Source organism: Zootoca vivipara, chromosome 6 (genome assembly GCF_963506605.1).
Source record: "Zootoca vivipara chromosome 6, rZooViv1.1, whole genome shotgun sequence".
In the NCBI taxonomy this organism is placed as follows: Eukaryota; Metazoa; Chordata; class Lepidosauria; order Squamata; family Lacertidae; genus Zootoca; species Zootoca vivipara.
In genome coordinates, this window is record NC_083281.1 from 51,718,253 (window position 1) to 51,738,830 (window position 20,578).

General features: G+C 41.8%; 1 protein-coding gene across 3 annotated transcripts in view; it reads right to left on the minus strand.

Moving 5' to 3' along the window:
* WWOX (WW domain containing oxidoreductase) overlaps window positions 1-20,578 on the minus strand; it is a 543,814-nt gene that overhangs the window by 158,436 nt on the left and 364,800 nt on the right. The window contains exon 8 of one of the 3 annotated variants that reach the window (XM_035117488.2): window positions 14,798-16,727. The exons of 1 other annotated variant lie outside the window; for it this stretch is intronic. In XM_035117488.2, coding sequence (XP_034973379.1) covers window positions 16,458-16,727 — 270 coding nt within the window. In that variant the 3' untranslated portion in view covers window positions 14,798-16,457. Of the gene's footprint in view, window positions 1-14,797; window positions 16,728-20,578 lie in introns of those variants that run through there. One more of the 3 variants, XM_035117485.2, reaches the window with a different exon arrangement.

Sequence of the window (20,578 nt, forward strand, 5' to 3'; positions counted from 1 at the left end):
TGTATTTTATTTTATTTTTGCACAAAATAATGGGCATTAATGAGGCACATTTATTTGACCATGTCATTTATACTTCAGGTTGGGTCAAGCTTATTTAAAACAATCTTTGGTTGTCATGTCTAAAAGTGTTTGTGAAGTGGGCAGTTTCGTTTTTTGCTACTTTTGTGTTCCTAATCTGTTTTTAATATCTTTATCACAATGCTGATCATAATCAGATGCATCTAATACATCTGCATGATCACAATCAGACCAAATGCATCTGTATATTTTCCTCTGGGCCATGGCTTTGTTATTTATCACAGTAAACACCTAAGTAAAAGAAAATTAAAATATTGGTGATGCTACTTAGGTTGTTGCAACCCAGTTGTAAGATTCAACCCACTAGCTGAAGACCAATGACTTAGTTAACCCACAGCAGGTGGCGCTGTGGGTTAAACCACAGAGCCTAGGGCTTGCCGATCAGAAGGTCAGGGGTTCGAATCCCCACGACAGGATGAGTTCCCGTTGCTCAGTCCTAGCTCCTGCCAACCTAGCAGTTCAAAAGCACGTCAAAGTGCAAGTAGATAAATAGGTAACAGCGGGAAGGTAAACAGCGTTTCCGTGTGCTGCTCTGGTTCGCCAGAAGCGGCTTTGTCATCCTGGCCACATGACCTGGAAGCTGTACGCCGGCTCCCTCGTCCAATAACGCGAGATGAGTGTCAAAACCCCAGAGTTGGTCACGACTGGACCTAATGGTCAGGGGTCCCTTTACCTTTACCTCGGGTTAAGAACTTAATTCGTTCCGGAGGTCCGTTCTTAACCTGAAACTGTTCTTAACCTGAGGTACCACTTTAGCTAATGGGGACTTTAGCTGCTGCCGCCACGCCGCTGCTGCACAATTTCTGTTCTCTTCCTGAAGTAAAGTTCTTAACCCGAGGTACTATTTCTGGGTTAGTGGAGTCTGTAACCTGAAGCGTCTGTAACCTGAAACATCTGTAACCCAAGGTACCACTGTATGCCAAAGATATCAGCATCATCCAGAACAGGCTTCTTAAACCTTGTGCCCTTCAGATGCTTCTGGATTCGAACTCTCATCCACTTCAGCCAGCAGGGCCAATGGTCAGGGATGATGGGAGTTGTAGTACAAAAACACCTACAAGGTACCAGGTTGGGGAAAGGTGAGCCAGACCAGCATCTCCCTTGAGCCTGTTCCTGCTATTAACAATTATGCTTCACATAGGTCAGGGCACTAACATTGCACACTGCATGCCACCAACATGTGATGCTATAGCAGGGCAGCCCAACTTTTCTTACCAAGTGGGCTGCAAGAGTATATGGAAATGGAACCTGCAGGCCACACACTGCCTTGTTATGTGGGGGAGAGGAAGAATGAAGCCAAAACTTGACACCTTGCACTGCCTTCCCAAAGCCAGCTAGGCAAGGTGCTGGGCTTTGGAAAGGAGGCACAAGGCTCTGGCAGGATCCGAGAGCCTCCATACCTCCATACCTCCTTCCCAAAGCGGGGAAAGTGCTAACTAGGCTTTGAGAAGGAAACCTTCTCAAAGCTAGGCAGCACAAGATGGTGTGTGTGTGTCAAATGTTGCTGAGAGCCGCCAAAAAAGGCATTGAGGGTTTCATGTGGCCCTTAGGCCATGTGTTGGACCACCCTGTTCTCTAGCTGACTTGTAACCTCCTCCCTTAGGTAGACTGACCCTTCCCCAATCCACACTGTAGGAATTCTGTCGCTATTGATGTTTGTGTTTCCATTTTATAACATGCAATGTTGCATTCCATGGTTTGACAAAGAACATCAAAAGGCAGTTTCTGTTATTTGTGGACAAATGTGTTATTGCTATTTGGCGCCTGCTAAAGAAATTCTAGCAGGCAGGCTTAAAAATGATCACTTTTTCAGACTAAAAAAAATATGATTCCAGGCTTCTAGTCTAAAATATTAACAGTCTTTGCTGAAGCAGGGAATTAAACTCCTTCTATCTTTTTTCTGCCTGCTTCTGTCAAGAAGCTACAGAGCATACAATTGCAGCGCACAGCTAACCATATAATTGATAACTCCCTAGTCTATTCACTGTGGGAATCTGTCAGTTAAAGTCTAAAGACGCAGACACACACGCTATGAAAATGAACTTACATAAGTCTTCAAATGAACTGAATGCAGCCAACATTTTGATGTTTAATTGGCTGGGTCTAGTTTACTAGCACAAACATGTATTTCAGCTATGGCATACTGCAGTCTGGCTCTCCCTGACAGATCTATTTAGTCAAAAAGAAGTGTATTTCCCCACCCCCACTCCCCAAGGTAATTGCTCAAAATCATGCCTCTAAAGTTAGGACCTTTCAGACTTTGCTTATTCACAATTTGCAGGCATGCAGGCTGAGCTATTTTGAAGCAAATGAAAAATCCATAGATCAATGTGCAGAGTCGTTCCAACAGACTGGCACAGAAGGAATCTTTTTCATGTGGAGCCAGGTGACAGTGGCAGTTACTACTGGAATCTTTTTGAATATACAACCACTTTTAGTGTAATGCAAACCTTTGAGATAACAAAGGATTTGAAAGCAATAAATTATCTTACCAAAGGATTGTGTAGGGTTATGGTTAAGAGAGCAAACTGCAAACTCTTTTTATTTAATTTAAAAGGTTTCTAACCAGCTTTCAGGGCACACTGCAATAATGTAAACTGATCAAAAATGGTGGGGTTCAGCGCCTTGTTGGCCACAGTGCTGCAATGCTCTCCCCACATAAATTTGTCAGGCACCATCTCTGTATCTTTTCTGTCAGAAACTGAAGGCACTTTCATTTCAACTTAGAATGTGTTTTAGTTCTACAGTTGCTTTAAAAAACATGGATAGCCTAACTTCTGTTATCTATGCTCTGGTAACACCTCTAGCCATGATTACTGCCATGTGATACCTATACTGGGCTGCCTTTGAAGATGTTTTAGAAACTGCAGCTGGTGCAGAATTTGGCAGCTGAGGTGTTCTGAACACGGGCAAGATCATCTGAGCACCTAACACCAAACATGGAGTCCAACTAGTTTCCAGGTTCAATTCAAAGTGCTGTTTTTGAGCTATAAAGCCTTATGCGGCTCAGGACACCAATACCTCAAGGAGCGCCAGGGACGTACCCAGAATCAAATCGGGGCGGGGAGGCTTTTTGCTTCTAGGGGGGCAGCTGCCCCCCTGCCCCACACTGGGTACGCCCATGAGGAGCGCCCCTCTCTATACAAATCACGTGGGACCCTGTGATCATCATCTGAGACCCTTCTGCAAGTGCTCCCTACATGAGAGGTTCAGGGAGTGGGAATACCAGAATGACCCTTTCCAGTAGTAGCTCCCCACTTGTTGAAAGCTCTTCCCAAGGAAGCTTGCATGGCACCATCATTTCATTATGTATATTTATATTCCTCCAGGCCTTTGGCTTTTAATTCTATGTGATCTCCTGACGTTTTTAAAATAGCCTCTTTTAGCCACATCACAGTTTGATTTTATTAGTTCTGGTTCTATTGTCTTTTTTTAGTTTTATGATAATCTTATACTGTTTATATCCCTGTGTCATAAACCACTCTGGGTACAAAAGTGTGAAAAGCAGCATATAAAATATTAGGCACGAATTCACTCAGGTTCAGACAGAGTTGAACGTGGTATCCTTCTGGAGCAGCTCAAAGAGGTTGGGGGCATTGTGCTTCAGTGGCTCCACTCCTATCTCTAGGCCCATTTCCTGAAATTAGTTATGGGATGCAACTGTTCAGTGCCAAGGTTACCCAGTAACCATCACAGTTGACTAGAAATTTTAACTCTGGTCTCCCAGGTCCTAGTTTGACACTCCAATTACCCCATCACACTGGCTCCTGGGATGACTAGTAGCCACTGATAGCCTTATCCTCCTTGAATATGCCTTCCCCATTTAAAGCTCCCTTTTTTGGTAGCTGACACAGTGTACTGGACTGCTTGATGAAAAAACACAGTTAAAATTATGCTTCTAAAAAGCTGTGTATCTCTAAAACCTGACAAACATGTTGAACAATAAGGTGTTTTATATAGAAAGCATAAGGAAAACCATAAAAAGCCAGGGGTGGTATAGGCTTTGTCAGTAACAGCAGGTCTTGGTACATGTTAAGAGAATAAGATCATTGTTGTATTTAGTTAAGGTGGGACACATAATTCCATGTTGTCTAGTATTTTTAGCAGTCTAAATGCATAACGTCTTGGTAGCATTTCTATGAACTCTTGGGGGTGTTTAATTTTGTTTTAATTACTATTTCCTAGAAAATATACTGTATTTTACTGATTACTTTAATTTATTTTGATTTGATTGTAGCTATTATAGAATAGGAACATGAAAACAAAACATGCTTAACATAAATGGAAGTAATGGTAAGTGGAAGTAGGAGAACTGGTTTTGCCTCAAACAGAATTATAAAGCTCTTTGGAAAATGCTAAGTTTTTAATAAAGTAAACAAACTGTACGAGCACAAAGAATTCAGAATCATTTCCAATTAATTGGAACTCTGTGGGGAGTAGAATTTATAAAATCAGCAAAAATGCTTAGGCAATGACCTGACACCAAGGAATCTAGACCAACCTTCTGTTTCCTCCTCCTCCTCCTCCTCCTCCTCCTCCTCCTCCTCATCTGGACTGCTGACAGGTATTTAAATGTGATCCTTTATTTCTTATGTTCAAAATATGAAGGTCTGAATAGGGCTTCTTCTATGTGTGCACACATGCATGTGTGTTTTAAACACAGAGTACATTGTGTATATATTTCTGAAGGTACATACAATTGTTCCCTTGTTGCATGGAAGTCACGAGGGCTATGGACTGCTTTCATGGTCAGAGGCAATATCTTTCTGATTACCAGTTGCTGGAAACTGCTGTGCACAGATCCTGCTTGTGGGCTTCCTGGAGTCAGATGGTTGGCCACTGCGAGAACCTAATGCTGGACTAGATTGGGTACTGGCAGGGGCGAATGAAGGCATTGTGACACCTGGGGCGGGGTGTTGCTACGTAGGGCACATGTGCGGTGTTGCTACATACGACACATGCACTGCACATAGCGGTTTGCCAACGACGACGCTCCAGCACCGTACAGATGGTGCCGGGATCCCTCTGTCACCGCTACAGTCATGAACAGAGGATCCTCTACATGTGGCTATAGCAGTGACAGAGGGATCTCACCGCCGTCTGTATGGCGCTCAAGCAAAGGATCCCAGTGCCGACGGCAAACCACTATGCACAGCACATGTGCGGCATCGTTACGTACAGCGCATGTGTGTGACACCACACATGTGTTGTACATAGCAGTTTGATGCTGGCACCGGGATCCTTTGCTCGCAGCTGCAGCCACGAACGAACAGGGGATCCTCCACATGCGGCAGCGCCGGCGCGATGGCTGCTCACACCGCCGCGAGCCCCCGTGGGGTGCCTTCTTGTCATCCCCCCCCAGACATAGCACCCGGGACGGACCGCCGCCCCCCACCGTGACGCCACTGGGTACTGGCTCTATCATTTTGCAAGGTTTGTATGCCACTAAACTCTACTCACTATGCCAATGCAGTTGTGGGAATTAAAGCTGGAGCTGGAAGACCAAACTCGTAACATTTTTTGAAATGCTGATGGATGTCAGGGACCATGCTAAGGAGGGCTGCACTGAGGAGGAATAGTGGAAACTACCCCCTCCCCCTGCTCCTCAATCTTTCCAGGAGCAGGAGGACAGTATAGATTTGGAACAGTGGTTTGCAGAGGAGCATAGTTCAGAAGGCAGAAGCTGGGAAATACTGGGTGGGGAACAGCTAGAAATACTGGAAGAGAGAGGGTTAACAGATTCACAGCATTTCTCCACTCAGCCCAAGGTCAAGAAGAGCTCAGAAAGTATCAGAACAGAAAGCAGATTACAAGATTTAGGAGTGATGTAGATTAATAGGGATGGAAGGGGTGTAAGCTTAATTGGGAACACCTCCATTTTGTGTTGATGTTTTCTTTTGTCCTTCACTGTGTTTATTAAAGAAACTACCTGGTAAGAATTTCTTTTGTTTGATCTGCTTATTTACGGAATAAGCCGACTCCCCAAAGCCTGACATTAATGAATATCCTCTCCCCTAGTCACACCAGAGACTAAAGGCAGTCCACTCCTTACAGCTGGCCAACCCAACAGTCCAGATTCATAGCATGAGGAACAGGGGAAGCACCCACAAAATTCCCTATGAAGGGGTCAAGCACCCACAAATTTCAGTGCCAGAGCCATGCATGCTGCATGGCACCCACGGCCCCAGGATCATGGTCACAGGGCCAAGTTGGCACGCCTGATGGGTTCACAAGCAAACAGTAGCCATGAAGCTGCATGCAGACATGTTCATTCTGTCTGAGAAGGTGCTTCTGATCTCACAAAAAAATGTGGCACCTGGTTCTCAATGACAGGACTGCCTCCTGCCCCTTTCGCTCATAGAATTGGTCCTGATGTATCCTGCTTTTGACATGAATGTGGCTGGGACAGAAGTGGCTGCTCCCAGACTTTGGCACTCCCTTCCTAGAGAGGCTAGTCTGGCTCCCTCCTTGTTGTCCTTCCATCAGCAGGGGAAGACTGCTTTATTATAGCATGTTTTAGGGGACTGACTGCTTTTAAGGAAGGGCTTTTAATAGTGTTGTGCTATTTTAACTTGGTGGAAGACAGGAGTGCCTGCTGTGCTCTGGTCCATGGGGTCACGAAGAGTCAGACACGACTAAACAACACTTTAACTTGATTTGTTTACCAGATTTTATAGATTTGTTTTTATATCATTTCTATTATAGTTTAATTACATTTAAAACTTTTTTAAAATATGTTTTTAACTTTCTGTGCTATACCTGTGTTTGTTGTAATGCTTGTGAGCTGCATTGCATCCCGGTTCTAGGGTAAAGGCAGGATATAAATAAATAACATAATAAATAATAGATACTAATACATTTAGAAGCCACTTCTAAACAGACCATGTTACATCCAGTTTCAGCTCCAGGCTTCAAAAAATCCTGGTCTCTGTTATTCCCTTGAGAGATAAGGAAGCACAGCTAGAGGGGAAAACAAACCCTCACAGCTTGCCGTTTCTCAAGTTTATCCAGAGATACACTATGAATGTTTTTAGAAAGTGCCTTTCACACCATAGAGAAGGTTATTTCTCTAGGCTAATTTTTAAGCTGCAACTTTGGGGGGAGGTGGGGAGGGGGAGAATCCTGCGTGCTTCAGAAGAACAATGCTATTTCTAGAACAATCCTGTCTACCTATCCTTTCTTTATCACCTTCCCAGTGCATCTTCCTGGCTGCATCCACAAGAGAATGGAAATACCCCCAGTTGTAAGCATGACAGCCTTGACTTCTGCAAAGTAGCTTAATTACTCATTATGAGATTCCATCAACAGAAGCTCCGGTCTGTGGTTTTGTAATAAGTGCTGCTATCTTTCGTTGGATTTTTCATTGCTTCACAAAAGGGGGGATGTGGAAGAGTTTTCCACAGCCACTTTTTTTTTAATTGAAAGATTTTAATGGAGAAAATCTGATGTCATTAACAACACTGACAGCTGTTTGATCCCAGAGCAAAAAACAGCTGAAAGGCTCAACTGCAGAAGGCAAAATTAAGAATGAAAACAAGTGAGACCTGTAACAAAATCTTGCAGCATGGAATGTTCCTGTTTAGGTTCCAGCCCAGCAATGCCCACTTCCAGCAGACTGCATTCTATTTGCTCCCCCATTTTCTGTTTTCCCCCCAACAAATAATTAACATTCTGTGGAAACAAAAAATGCTCAGTACCCCATTGGGCTGTTTTGGAGGGAGACACTCCCATTGGTCCCCCCCCAACCAAATAATTTTCTTTTTTTACTGCAACTTTTGGGGATTTGGCTAAATAGTTGTTGGGACTCAGAATCTGAATTCGTTATTACATAAAGTTAGTAACTCTTTTGTGAATGATATGGAAGGGAACCCCCCAAAAATCGATTTAAGTGCCATATGTCCTACCTTCTATATATATATATTTGGGGGGGGGGTGTTAGCTGACCACTGACTTTGTCCTCATTAGCTTTTGTTGCTTTTTTAAAGCTCCTAGGACTAACTTGAAGTTTTTCAATAATTAAAATTCTACTGAATTGTAATGTCTTAATTACTGTAATTAAAATAATAAATAACAAAGGAAGTATGACCCTGTCCAAACCTGTGATTCTGGTAACAGGTTACATTTACATTCATAGCACACTTGAAAAAATATACCCATATCAAATATTTAAGATCTATATAAAATCACAAGTAATAGTGTAAAAGTGTATTTAAACGGAGTCGAAGAAAGAAACAAAACAAAACATAGTATGACACGTGCTAGAAATCTGTCTCTGTTTTTCTTTTTAAATAGCATTCACTATTTAATTTAAATGGTACATTTATACCCGAGCCAATTACAACAAATTCCACTTACACATTCCAATTACAGCAAATTCCATGCATTTTACAGGCAAAATCCTTTAAGGATTTGGAAGGGGGGCAGATTATGCCAAGAAGCAAAATCTCCCTCTCCCTATACATCTGTCCATTTTTATTGCCTCTGTCACTCTCTCTTCAGTTCTGCAATTGACTTCAGCCCATCTGGGCCAAATATTGTTACCATGTTTGAAGAAAGACAGACTCCCCCCCCCTCTTTTTAAATCCTTTCGGAATGTTTTCATTCATTTAGAACGATGGGTGTTAAAACAGATGCAGAAACAACTATGCTGCGAGCATTTTCAAGACAGCTCTTTGTCTGACCACCCTCCCCTTTAAGAGCAGCAGAAGCAGCAGTTTTTTTCACCTGGAGAGAAGAGGCTTGCAACATCAGTGTACTGTCTGCAGTGCAGTGTAGGGGGAAACAGCAATCACTGCCCTGATCGCTGGGTGTCAAGGAGTGCTTTAGAGTGTCAAGACTTCAGTGTATGACAGCATAAGTTGAATGGGCTTTGGGACATGCAGTAATGTCAGCACATTGATATGTTCAGATCGTGGCACTGTGAAAATATACTGTGCACTAAAAGATGAAGAAACAAGGTACAATTAACATATTACTCAGAGTCTTTGCAAACTAGACTGCAGTGGCATTAAGTAGAAATGCAGAAAACAGGATTAGCATTTCTCCAACCCACCTTAAATGTTAAGAATAGTTTCCTCTTAATAGGAGAACTATTATGGCATACGATACAGAATGTTTTTCCTAGTAATACTGCACTTGGCAAAATCGACTACCATCCAGTCCAATTGGATGCCATAAAATGAGGCAATGGTCACTAACTCCACATGACAGCTCTCTTCCATCCCCTCCTGTCTATATTCCACCAGTTTATATGTAGTTATTCTCTGCTAAATATACTTGTCAGCTTGAACTTATTTCAGCTTGAGAGGACACCTGCTATTGCCAGCTTGTTTAAAAACAGCTCATATATATTAGGGGTGGGGAGAGGAAACAGCACTTGAATAAAGAGGTTCTCTTACTCGGGCCAGAGGTAGTGCTGAGGTCAAGCCTACTGGATAAGATTTCCAACTGCACCTGCTTTCACCAAAACAATCTGTGGCATGTCATGTTTTCTCATGCTTAGAAAGAGGAACATTTGCTTCCAATATTAAGTTCCTTCCTGCACCATTTCACTTACCACCTACAGTACATGATTGCTCTAGGCCAAAATACATGCAATATGAAGTTGCAAATAGCCCCCAGCCCCATTTTATTTCATTTCACAAAATGCAGCCACAGAGGCTGCAAAATGAGCAAAATATTGGCCTGGGGTCCACTATGTTTAGCTGGGTGTAGTTAGACTCTATCTGCAGATTATCCTTCTCCATGAATAAGAAGGTTTAATGTTCATTTGGAAGAGCAGGGGCCAAGGGATGAACCCAGAATGCATGGGAATGTTGAGGTGGGGTCTGGTGCATGTATCCTGTGCCTTTCCATAGTCAGAGCCCTCACACATACTTTAGAACAACTGAAAATATATCACATCTGTTTCCTATCTAATCCATGCATTTCCAAACCTTTGTTCCAGGTTTCACTTAAAGGGAAAAATATATATGAATGTTTGCGTTCTGTACACAGTGCATTGCATTGTTACATTAAGAGCAGGAAGAGACAGTGTGGAATGCAGTGCTTGGAGGGACTGTCTGGAAGCCTGAACCCTTTGTTCCTGATGTAGATCTTCACTCACCCCTTTTTCAACATTCCCGCTTCCCTAGTCCCACTTTTTTTACCCTGACCATTCACACCTGTCTAATCAGAAGACTGCATAAAAGCTGCATAACATTAATCTGTTTGTGGCAGAAACTACTGCAAGACATTCCTCAGAATTCACCTATAGCTTTAAAATATTTGCTAAGTCTGGATTTATGGAGTGTATTACCTGCAGGGAAATCCAATTTACAGGTGAGTAATTTCTATTTTCAATACATATCCTATAGAGAACACTATAAAGGTTCTGGTAGATAGCTAAAGGCACTTTATTAAGATAGGACAAGGGCGGTAAGACAGATACTCAGCCTTCCTATTCCTCTCTACCCCTTCTCCACAAACTTTGAACTATTCTACAAATAGTTTCAAAAAACATAACACTTCACAATTAAATTATGGGATTTGCAACTACAATATGCAATGATGGCCACCAACCTGAACTTTTTTAAAGGGGTCTTAGACGTGTTCATGAATGATTCTTTTTGTAAACCACTTTGAGGTTTTTTTAGCTATCAAGCAATGTATACTTTTATGAAATAAATAATGAGGATATAAATGACTACTAGCCATGATGGCTGTGAACTTCCTACAGTATCAGAGACAGTATGCCTCTGAATACCAGTTGCCCGGAAGCACAAGAGGAGAGAACTTTTTTTGCACAGGTCCTACTTGAAGGCTCCCCATAGGCATCTGGCTGACCTCTGAGAGAACAGGATGCTGGAAGAGGTGGACCTCTGACACGATACATCACGACTCTCCTTATATTCGTAACACTGTATGGTCAAATAGGAATGTCATTTTCTCATACAGTATTAAAAAATCAATCAAAGCTGGCTATCTTTTGACTATATATGGAGCTGATCAAGGCTAATTTTGTGGTGTCTAAATTTAATTTTTCTGGAATTCATAGATGGTCCATAACTTTATTATGACAAACCAAAATGTTACAAAAGAGTGAGCACTCTTCATCAGGCTGGATATCATTCCTTTGGCTCTGAGATATCAATAGGGGTGGGGGTTAGTGTCTGTCCAATGTCAGTAAAAAAAAATACCTATGTTTGTCTGATCACCACATTTGTATCCCACCATTTCTTTTAAGACTGAGCTTAAGGTAGTGACCATGGGGATATTCATAACCTCAATTTGGAGGTTTTTTTTTTTTTTAAGCAGTCATGTTAGCCTGTTGCAGCAAAAGCAGCAAATACTACTGTGGCAGCCTGAAGACTAACAAAAGTGTTATGGCACAAGGTTCACTCCTTTCATCCTTTCTTTCGCATAGCTGCCAAGTTATCCCTTTTTTTAAGGGAAATTCCCTTATGCTGAATAGGCTTCCTCGTGAGAAAAGGGAAAACTTGGCAGCTATGCTTTCGGGGGGGGGGGGTGATACCTAACTACACCATACTGACAGAACTGTGTTAAACTAAGCCCTACTCAGAGTAGAGCCATTGAAATTATGTTCATTAAGTTCAGGCATCCCCAAACTGCGCCCCTCCAGATGTTTTGGCCTACAACTCCCATGATCCCTAGCTAAGGGGACCAGTGGTCAGGGATGATGGGAATTGTAGTCCAAAACATCTGGAGGGCCAAAGTTTGGGGATGCCTGATAAGTTCAATGGGTTTACCCTGAGGACCAGCATTGAATACTACCCTTCATTGAGGGTCTCCCCTGTTTATGACTAACATTGGATATCACCCTTTAAAAGCAAACTCACATTCTTCCCTTTGTCTTAGAGTCACAGGGAGAGTTACAGCCAACAGCCACCCAAACCCAAGGAGAAAGTGGAGTTCCAAAATTACTTTTATGTCGCCACATTGTTAAAATCATTATGAGATTGCATCAAAAACAAACAGATGGATAGGAACCTATAATAGATTCTAGTAAATTATTTCAGAACCATAAATTATTTTGAGAGAGTGAGCATGCTTTGAAATTGCAAGATTAAATATATACCCTCCATGAACTGTATCAATTTTACTGTGAGTACATTATTTCCATTGGGGTTTATGCCATCTTTTTGTCTAGTTACACTAGTTAATAATGCAGTGAATTTGCAGTAACAGAGTAAATGCTATTTTGATGACATTACCTGATTAAATTAAAGATGACATTAAAAGGACCATTTCAATAAAGAATAGAAACCTCAAAAAGCAACTGTGGTTGAATGTTAAGTCAGCTAGACTCAGTATATATATATATAGGCAAAAAGGGCTGCACTCACCTAATGACTGATGATGGTTTGGGAGAAAGGCCAAATAGGCTTCTCTCTCTCTCTCTCTCTCTCTCTCTCTCTCTCTCTCTCTCTCTCTCTCTCTCTCTCTCTCACACACACACACACTTAAATGATTTAGAAAGATATTTTTTTAAAGTCCACAGAACCCATGTGTGTTTTTAAATAAACAGAAATAATTAACTGAGTCATATATTTAAAAAAGTAGCTTATGCACCAGTGAACTGGTCCAAAAGTTTATGATATGCAATTAAAAGAGTGAAGAAGGGAAATCAAATTTGCTGACGTTAAGGTTGGGGAGGGGAATCTAGTGAACAAGTTATATCCTTAGCAGATAACTTTTTTAAAAAAAGTTAAAGGCGAGCCCCCTTCTACATTTCACCCTCCCATTTCTACTGAAACATGTACCGTTGTTTGATTCCGAGTCAAGAGGAAGCAACTGAGACGCAATCAGCAGGGTATTTGGAAAGGATACAGGCCCTGGCTATGTTCACAACAAGAAAAAAAATGAGTCAGACTTTCCATTAGAGACTCATGGAACTGATTCCTAGGCAAATGGTGGTAAGCCTGTATCACATATGTCTCAATTGGCATAGGCAGCAGAGACCTGTTGCATTCCTAGAGAGGAGCAGGAGTCCCTACAGACCAGATTATAGCATAGGATCAAATGGGCTGTTTTGCATGTCTTTCCTTTTTTTTTAAAACATATTTTTTATTGATTTTACAAATTACAAAAGATGGTACATACATGAACACCTTTTCCACCTTCTACCCACCCCCCTCCATGGGTCCTCCCCTGCCACAGAAGTATCCCACGCAGGTGAACAGTCAGAAGTGGTCCATTTTATGATTGGATTTCTGTCCTCCTCCCCCTCCCCTGCCCCCGAAGCCCCCTCCTGCCACCAGGAAGCTCCAGTAAACCAGGGCAGTACGCAGGAGGCCATCCATCCAACCATCTATTGTCATACCAAAAAAAAAAGAAGAATAAAAAAGAGAAAAAGAGAAAAAAGAGAAGAAAAAAGTGACAAAAAGAAAAAAAGACAAAAAAATTCATCATAATTGTTAAATTCATAATTGTTAAACCATATTTTGTGGGCTTCCCCACCCTCCCCCCTTCCCCGGTTTTCATCCCTTATTTATCATCTTCAACAGTTTCATATTTTATAAAGTACACCTTTATACATTATACCACTTTTAAACTAACTATTATCATTTTCACCTAATGTCCAATCACTGAAAAATCAAACTCCCATTTTTTCTTCCCGTGCCTAATTTTTACCCCCTCTATAGGCCTCCATATTTTCACCTTTTTCCAGAATCAATTCACTTTTTTAAAACTATAACTATTCCCAATCTAACCTTGCACCCCCGAGTACCGGCTCCACCCCACCAATCCAGCAAGTTCCGTAGTCAGCAGTCCAGTTATAATCCTATTAACCCATCTTTACAATCACAACTTCACTTTCCCTTCACCCCACCCCCTGTTTACAGTCTTTTGCCATCCAGGCCTCCATATCAGACCCCTGAGCTTCTTCTCTTCTCTGCTTAATTTTTCCTTCTTCCCTGTGGGCATTCTGGAGTTCCAGTAAATCCAATCGTGCCCCCCTCGAAGGGGAGGCACTCCATCCGACTTTTTGTAGAATAAAATCATCATTTTTTTCCTGGTGGGCTTCATTTTGTGTTATATTATCACAGTCCTCATCCTCCTCTTTTTCTTCCAAATCACAGTCTCCATCATTGTCATTCTCTCTCTCGTCTTCTTCAGTTTCAATAGTTTCATCCTCTATGAAGTCATATTCTGCCATCACCATCCGGAATTGTTGCTGTAACTCTCGCTGTTGTGTCTCCTCTTGACATAGTTCTATTCTTACTTCCCACATTAAGGTCAAAACAGTCCGCTGGAACTCAGGCGAATACCTTATTGTTGACATAGTTCAATCCTGTCAAGGTCAAACCTTGTCACATGGGGTGGAATATGCTCACAGTTTATTTTCTCGACTCCATTTTAACAAGCTGGCTGCATTCTTCAAGTCTTTTTAAAAATAAAGTTCGAACTCACATTTCAAAAACATATAGACCAAAAAGAAATTTCCAAAAAGTCCAGAAATAAAGATAGAAATAAAATTTGACTTATAAATCCTGATCAGCTCACTGGGTTGTCTGGGCTGCCGGCTCCCGAGGAAAAGAAAGGTCTTTCTTAGTCTTAACCTCTTTCTGCAGGGCACTCACAACCACAGTCTTTCTCCCCTTTTACCCTGCATTTAGGGGAGATTCTCTTTGATGCCTTTGAGGGATCCTTTTAAGTTAAGACCTTCTATTTACGGCTTCGGGTTTCTGTTTACTGTCTCTTATGTTACCGGGGGGGGGGTGGCTTCCTCTTTTCCCCCTCTCTCCCAGGTCCAAATTATTGCCTTAATTTAAATTCCAAACAATCCAAATTACTCACAGTCTATTCATTTGCTGAATATTCTTGGAAGAATTGGCCGCCTCCACTTCCCAGACACGCAGCTTCGCGCTCTCAGAGCAGCAGTGTCAGCCTGTCCACCGCGGTTCACCTCCTCGCTCTCGGGGGCTTAAACAAAGCCGATCCGGGGAGGAGAGAGCCCGCTTTTGGCGCCGCCAGGCAAAATCCGTCCCCAAAAAGCTCGATTTGGGGCTTTTAAGGAGGTTTCGCTTCGCTGGAGCGATTCCCTCCACCTCTGAAGCGCCGAGGTCCGCTCCGCTGAACGGACCCCCGTCTGAGCAAGATGGCGCGGTCAACCGGAAGCCTGTTTTGCATGTCTTTCCAACAACACACTGCCCTCTGTTCCCTAGGTCAGCCACGGGCAAAGGATGTGCATGTGGGTGTGCAGTATAATAGTCTGTAGAAAATACTCCCCCCCCCAATTACTTGACTTGTGCCATGTTTACAAAAGGTTAGCCACCACTTCCATAGTACTGTTGCACTATGGGCAGCTTTTGAGCTCTTGACTGCCAGATGTGCCCCGTGTCTTCTGTCTGGGTACTTTACTGCTTGGGTGTTCTGCATGCTTTCTCTGTACATCTCCAAAACTCTACGACTCTGGCCTTATTTGAGACTATCTTTCTAGCTCAAACCAAGCAAACTTTATTCGTTGATTGGACATAGCGGGCTCTTGATCAGAAAAGTCCGTAGCTCAGTGGCAGAACAGCTGCTTTGCATGCAGAAGGGTTCTAAATTCATTCCCTGGTGTCTCCGGGTAGAACTGAGAATATCCCTTATATAAAACTTTGGTAAATTGCTACCAGTGGTCTGAATCAGTATAAATGGACCAATGGCTTGACTCAGTATAAAGGCAGCTTTCCAAGTTCCTGTAACATATGGATCATATGCTGTCACTGCCAGTGTTGTGTTCATAAATGCAGTGGCATCCTTGAGGAGTTTCCTTGGCCTCTGCACCCCCTCCACTTATCCATGAATGTCTACATATTTTCCCTTTAAAAGTACTGTATACAGGAGGAAGTTGGAAGAGGAAAGCTCTTTTCCCACTTGCACTTTCAGCCCTATGTATTTTTCAAGGTTCTTGGCACCAAATCTGCTGATCTAAGGATTCAGCAATAAGGCAGGATATAAATGTATATATAAATAAAATGCAAATAAATTGTTTCAAAGGAAATTGGTATTTAAATTCTCTCCACCTTTCTCATTTGTTTTTGGCCCAGTACTCTTCCCTCTGCTGAAGACTGCTTATGCCCTTGTGGTCTGCAGCAGATAATATGATGTTTGCAAGTTACAGAACACAAAGGATAGCTATCAAGTCATAATTATCGAGGGTTTCCAGACTTTAATGTTATCAGAAGAGCCTTGGCCCAACCCCCCATTCATTAGCTATGCATTCACATACTTAAATTAAGGTGACTGTTTGAAAATCCCTTGACTTAAGCTCTCAGAGATAGATTCCATCTAAAGAGACTCTCCTGAGCAACGTGACTGTGTTATGAATGACAAAGGTTCAGACAGAAAGAAGATGTAAGATTAAAGGTGGGTAGCATGAAACTCCTGTCATTTTAAGAGAAAGAGAAAAATCTGACTTTGGTTTTCTTCCTCATAAAGGATGGAGACATGTGTATATCAAAATCCGAATTCCCAGAATTGACAAGTTGAGGGCATACAAAACCTGTATTCCAGAACATGCTTTCTGACACCGTATCACTAACGAATGACATTTCCTCCTCCTTCCTTGTCACCCTAAAGCAGGGGCTGTCAGTGTTGTGTTCATGGGCACAATGGTGGCCTTGAGGTAATGAGGTGGTGCAGAAAAGAGGAGCTTGGACACTCTGGGGAGAAAGTAAAAAAGAAGTGTCCAGAGTTTGTGGTGTCCACAGCACTTCCTCAAAATTACAAATGTGCCCTGGGCCTTAAAATGTTCATGACCCTGCACACTAAGTAACACTTTTGGATAGAAAACTATTGTTAGAACATCACTATGAAATAGGACAGGAATGAAGATCGCCACTGCTACACCAAAACCTTGATAGCAATTAACTGCACCACACACTTCATCATGAGAGGAGGGGGATGTAGTTAGTGAGCTCTATTCAAGATATTAGTACCAGTGCATAAAGCCCTAAATGGTTTGGAACCCAAGTACCTCAAAAGAATGCCTCCCCTTTCCACTTTTTATAACAGGGAAGGGAGGGGGGAGAGACTGAGAGGATTAAGTTGAATGATAATTGGCCATAAATCTCAGCTGTAAGGATGAAAGGAAACTGTGGGCTGTGGAAAAAAGGCGACAGAGAGGTCTTGTGAGTTGAAAAGGAGCATTAAATCATCTAAGCTTGCATTTGAAAATAGTCCACTCTTCCCAGACTGAGGAAGAAATGGATAAGATCTGTGACACACTTTAACCAGCAGAACAGAGTGGATTGTTGTATGTTTGAAAACACTGAATGATGGGATGGAGCGATGCAGAGACTTTCAAGATGCCTCAGGATAACAGTTCCACCCCAAGTCATGATGGGAGACAACAACAGCTAAGGAAGGGTAAGATACACCACCATATATGGTCAGAAAGAATCATCATGGACACAACAGCCTTCATATGCAGGACAGAACAATGATAACAGTTATGATGTTCTATAAAGTAAAATAACACAATGACACAAATACAAATCATTAAGAATGAACCTGCAGTATAAGGGATCACTATTTTAACTGGAATGTAACTGAAATTAATAAAATCATGGAACACAGAAATATAAGATTAGGAATGCATCAAATCCACTACGCGGGGAGCCTAAATGTGTTAATTGGGTATTAATTGGTATTGTTATAATAGGGTTATTATTGGGGTAATATTGAAAAACTAATAAAAATTATTTGCAAAAGAGTGTCTCCCCCAATATCAACCATACCAGACCTTACAATCAGCAGAGGAGCAGTTTGTGGAATGCCCTTCCTGAGTTAATACATCTGACTAATTATCATCAACAGAAACATTATACTAGATCAAAACAAAATAAATTAAAAAAATCCTTCCAGTAGCACCTTAGAGACCAACTAAGTTTGTCATTGGTATGAGCTTCCGTGTGCATGCACACTTCTTCAAATATCCTAGATGAATTTGTACCTTTGCAATAGGTGTACATAATGACATTGCAGAAGTACCGTAAAACCTATCCTGTCGTCCTCACATTCTCTACCTTTCTAACTAAGCAGCCACTGGCACCACCATTGAGCTCTATCACTTCTACCCAAACTTTAGAGATCTGAATCAAAATCCCAGTTCAGTCTGCAGAGCTCTCTACCTTACTATGAACAGCTGCAGTAGAATGAACCTTTGGTAGGTACAAGTGCAATTCCTATGCCCCTCCCAATCACCCCCTCCCCATGCCCAGCTGTTGTTTTCAGCTGATCCATGCAATTCACTAACATCCTAGCCTTTTGAAAGGAACAATCAGTGATTTGGGGTAGTTTGGGAAACACAGAACTACACAAGTTCCAGCACTGAACAAAAGAAACAGTCCCTATCAACTAAATGCATTACTACCACTACGGTACTACAAATACAAATAATAATTGTATTATTTATAACCCACCCATCCCGCTGGGTTTCTCCAGCCACTCTGGGTGGCTTAACTGAAAATTAACAAAAACAAACAAACAAATATAAATAAAATAAATAAATAAAAGCACTTCATAAAGATCTCAATAATAATAATAATAAATCACACTTCTGAGTCCCCACCCCAAGTAAGAATAAATGAAAATACAGTACTAATATACAAATAGGTGGAGGGGGGGGGGAGCAGGAGGAAGACAAAATGCAAAGTGTCAAAGTGCTGCCTTTTAAAGAAAATCTGGCCACTATAAAGTGCATTGTGATCTCTATTAAAAAGTCAATATTACTATCACCCACCCCATAGTGGCACTTCTAATGAAAGAATAGCAATGAGATACTGCTGCAGGGAAAATGTCGGCTTTTTATCAGCCACTTGGGGTTGTTACAATTAAAGAGAAACTCAAAACAAATCAAAACAAATCAAACCTTTGTATTAAAAAGGAAACCAAATATGGTTCCTAAGCAGCAATGTTCTTGCTGTGGTAACATTTCTTTAATGCAACCATTTGTCTGTTCTTCCAAATGACCAAAATTGCCTTGGGCCAAATAAAAGGAATGTTGTTTCGAGCCACAATGAAGATCAAGTGGCAATTGAGAGAGACATGGGTTTCCCCCCCTTTTCTTTTCCAGAAATAAACCAACATGCACTCACCAATTTACACCATTACCCTACCCTGTATGGAAATATGTTTGTCTACTGTGTCCACCCATGTTCTATACACAGCATGAGGTCAGCCTTTACATTAGCCTCCTTCATGCATGCCTCCTTCATGCATGTTCATTAAATGTGTGGGGAGGATGGTAACCAGGGGCAAACTGTCAGGGGCTGCATGCCAGCAGCAGGAAGAACCAGATGTAAAAGTGGGCAGAGTCAAAACCAAAGTGGGTGGAGTCAAACTCTACCTCTCTTTGCCATTCCTTAGACCCTCTCTTGTCTCTTTCTCACTGCCCAGTTATCTGCCTGGGAAGGACAGATAACTGAATGGATCACTCGCTGAGTGATAAAGATCCTTCCATATATCCATCTGTTTCCACTTCCCTCTTCCCATTTTATACTCCCTATCCTCTTCTCCACTCCCACATGAAATTATATCACATGTTCTCCACCTCTGCCCGGCATTTATTATTACATTTCTAGCTCACCTCTCCTCCAAGGAGCTTAAGCTAGTGAACACAGTTCCCCCCTCTCCTCACAACAGCCCTGTGAGGTAGCTTAGGCTAAGAGACTGTGAATGGCCCAAGGTGAGCTTCATGACTGAGTGGCAATTTGAACCCTGGTCCAATTGTCTCACTACTGCATCCACATACAATCATAGGTGCTCCTCTCCGTTCTGTTTGAAGCAAAGTGTGACGGGTTTTGTTCTTAGAACATATGGGAACTTTGATATGATCACCTTATTATATGAAATGCATATGTATTGAATGTTGCTTGTTAATAATAGTTGTGTAAAGCTTTTAGGTTTTTTTCATGCTTTATGACAATCCAAGAACCCCTAGCATACATCTTGTTTGATCAATCCCAAACAAAACAAGATAACTTCAAGAAAGTCTTTCACATTCCAGCAAACAGCCTTGCAGTCAACAACAGCCCCTTGGGGACACATTTAAAATTGGCCTTAGTTAATGAGCACATGTCAAGCTCCGGAGGGTTACAGTACCCCAATTAAAAATTTGACCCACAGCTGCCGACAATCTGATACGGTATGCATATTTTTTAAATCACTATGCCCAGCACCTTGTGCAAACTTCAAATATTATAGAGTTTTTGCCCATTGTTTCTTCAGTGATCTTTGACATGGAAGAGAGAATGTCATCATAATAGCATTTATACTCAGAAGGTTGAAAGCTGAATCAGGAAGAGAGAGAAAACCACGCCACTGCATCTAGCCTCCAGAGGATTACACTGTTCTAGTCTGCATATATGAAGGGGTTGGGATGGGAGGTTGAGCTAACACAAATAAGGACTCTTTCCCTACATAAATAATCAGCACATTTTTTCAGCACCTTCCACAAGGCCTTCAGATTCTTACTGGCTTGCTTTAGAACTTATGTGTCTAGTGAGCCCTG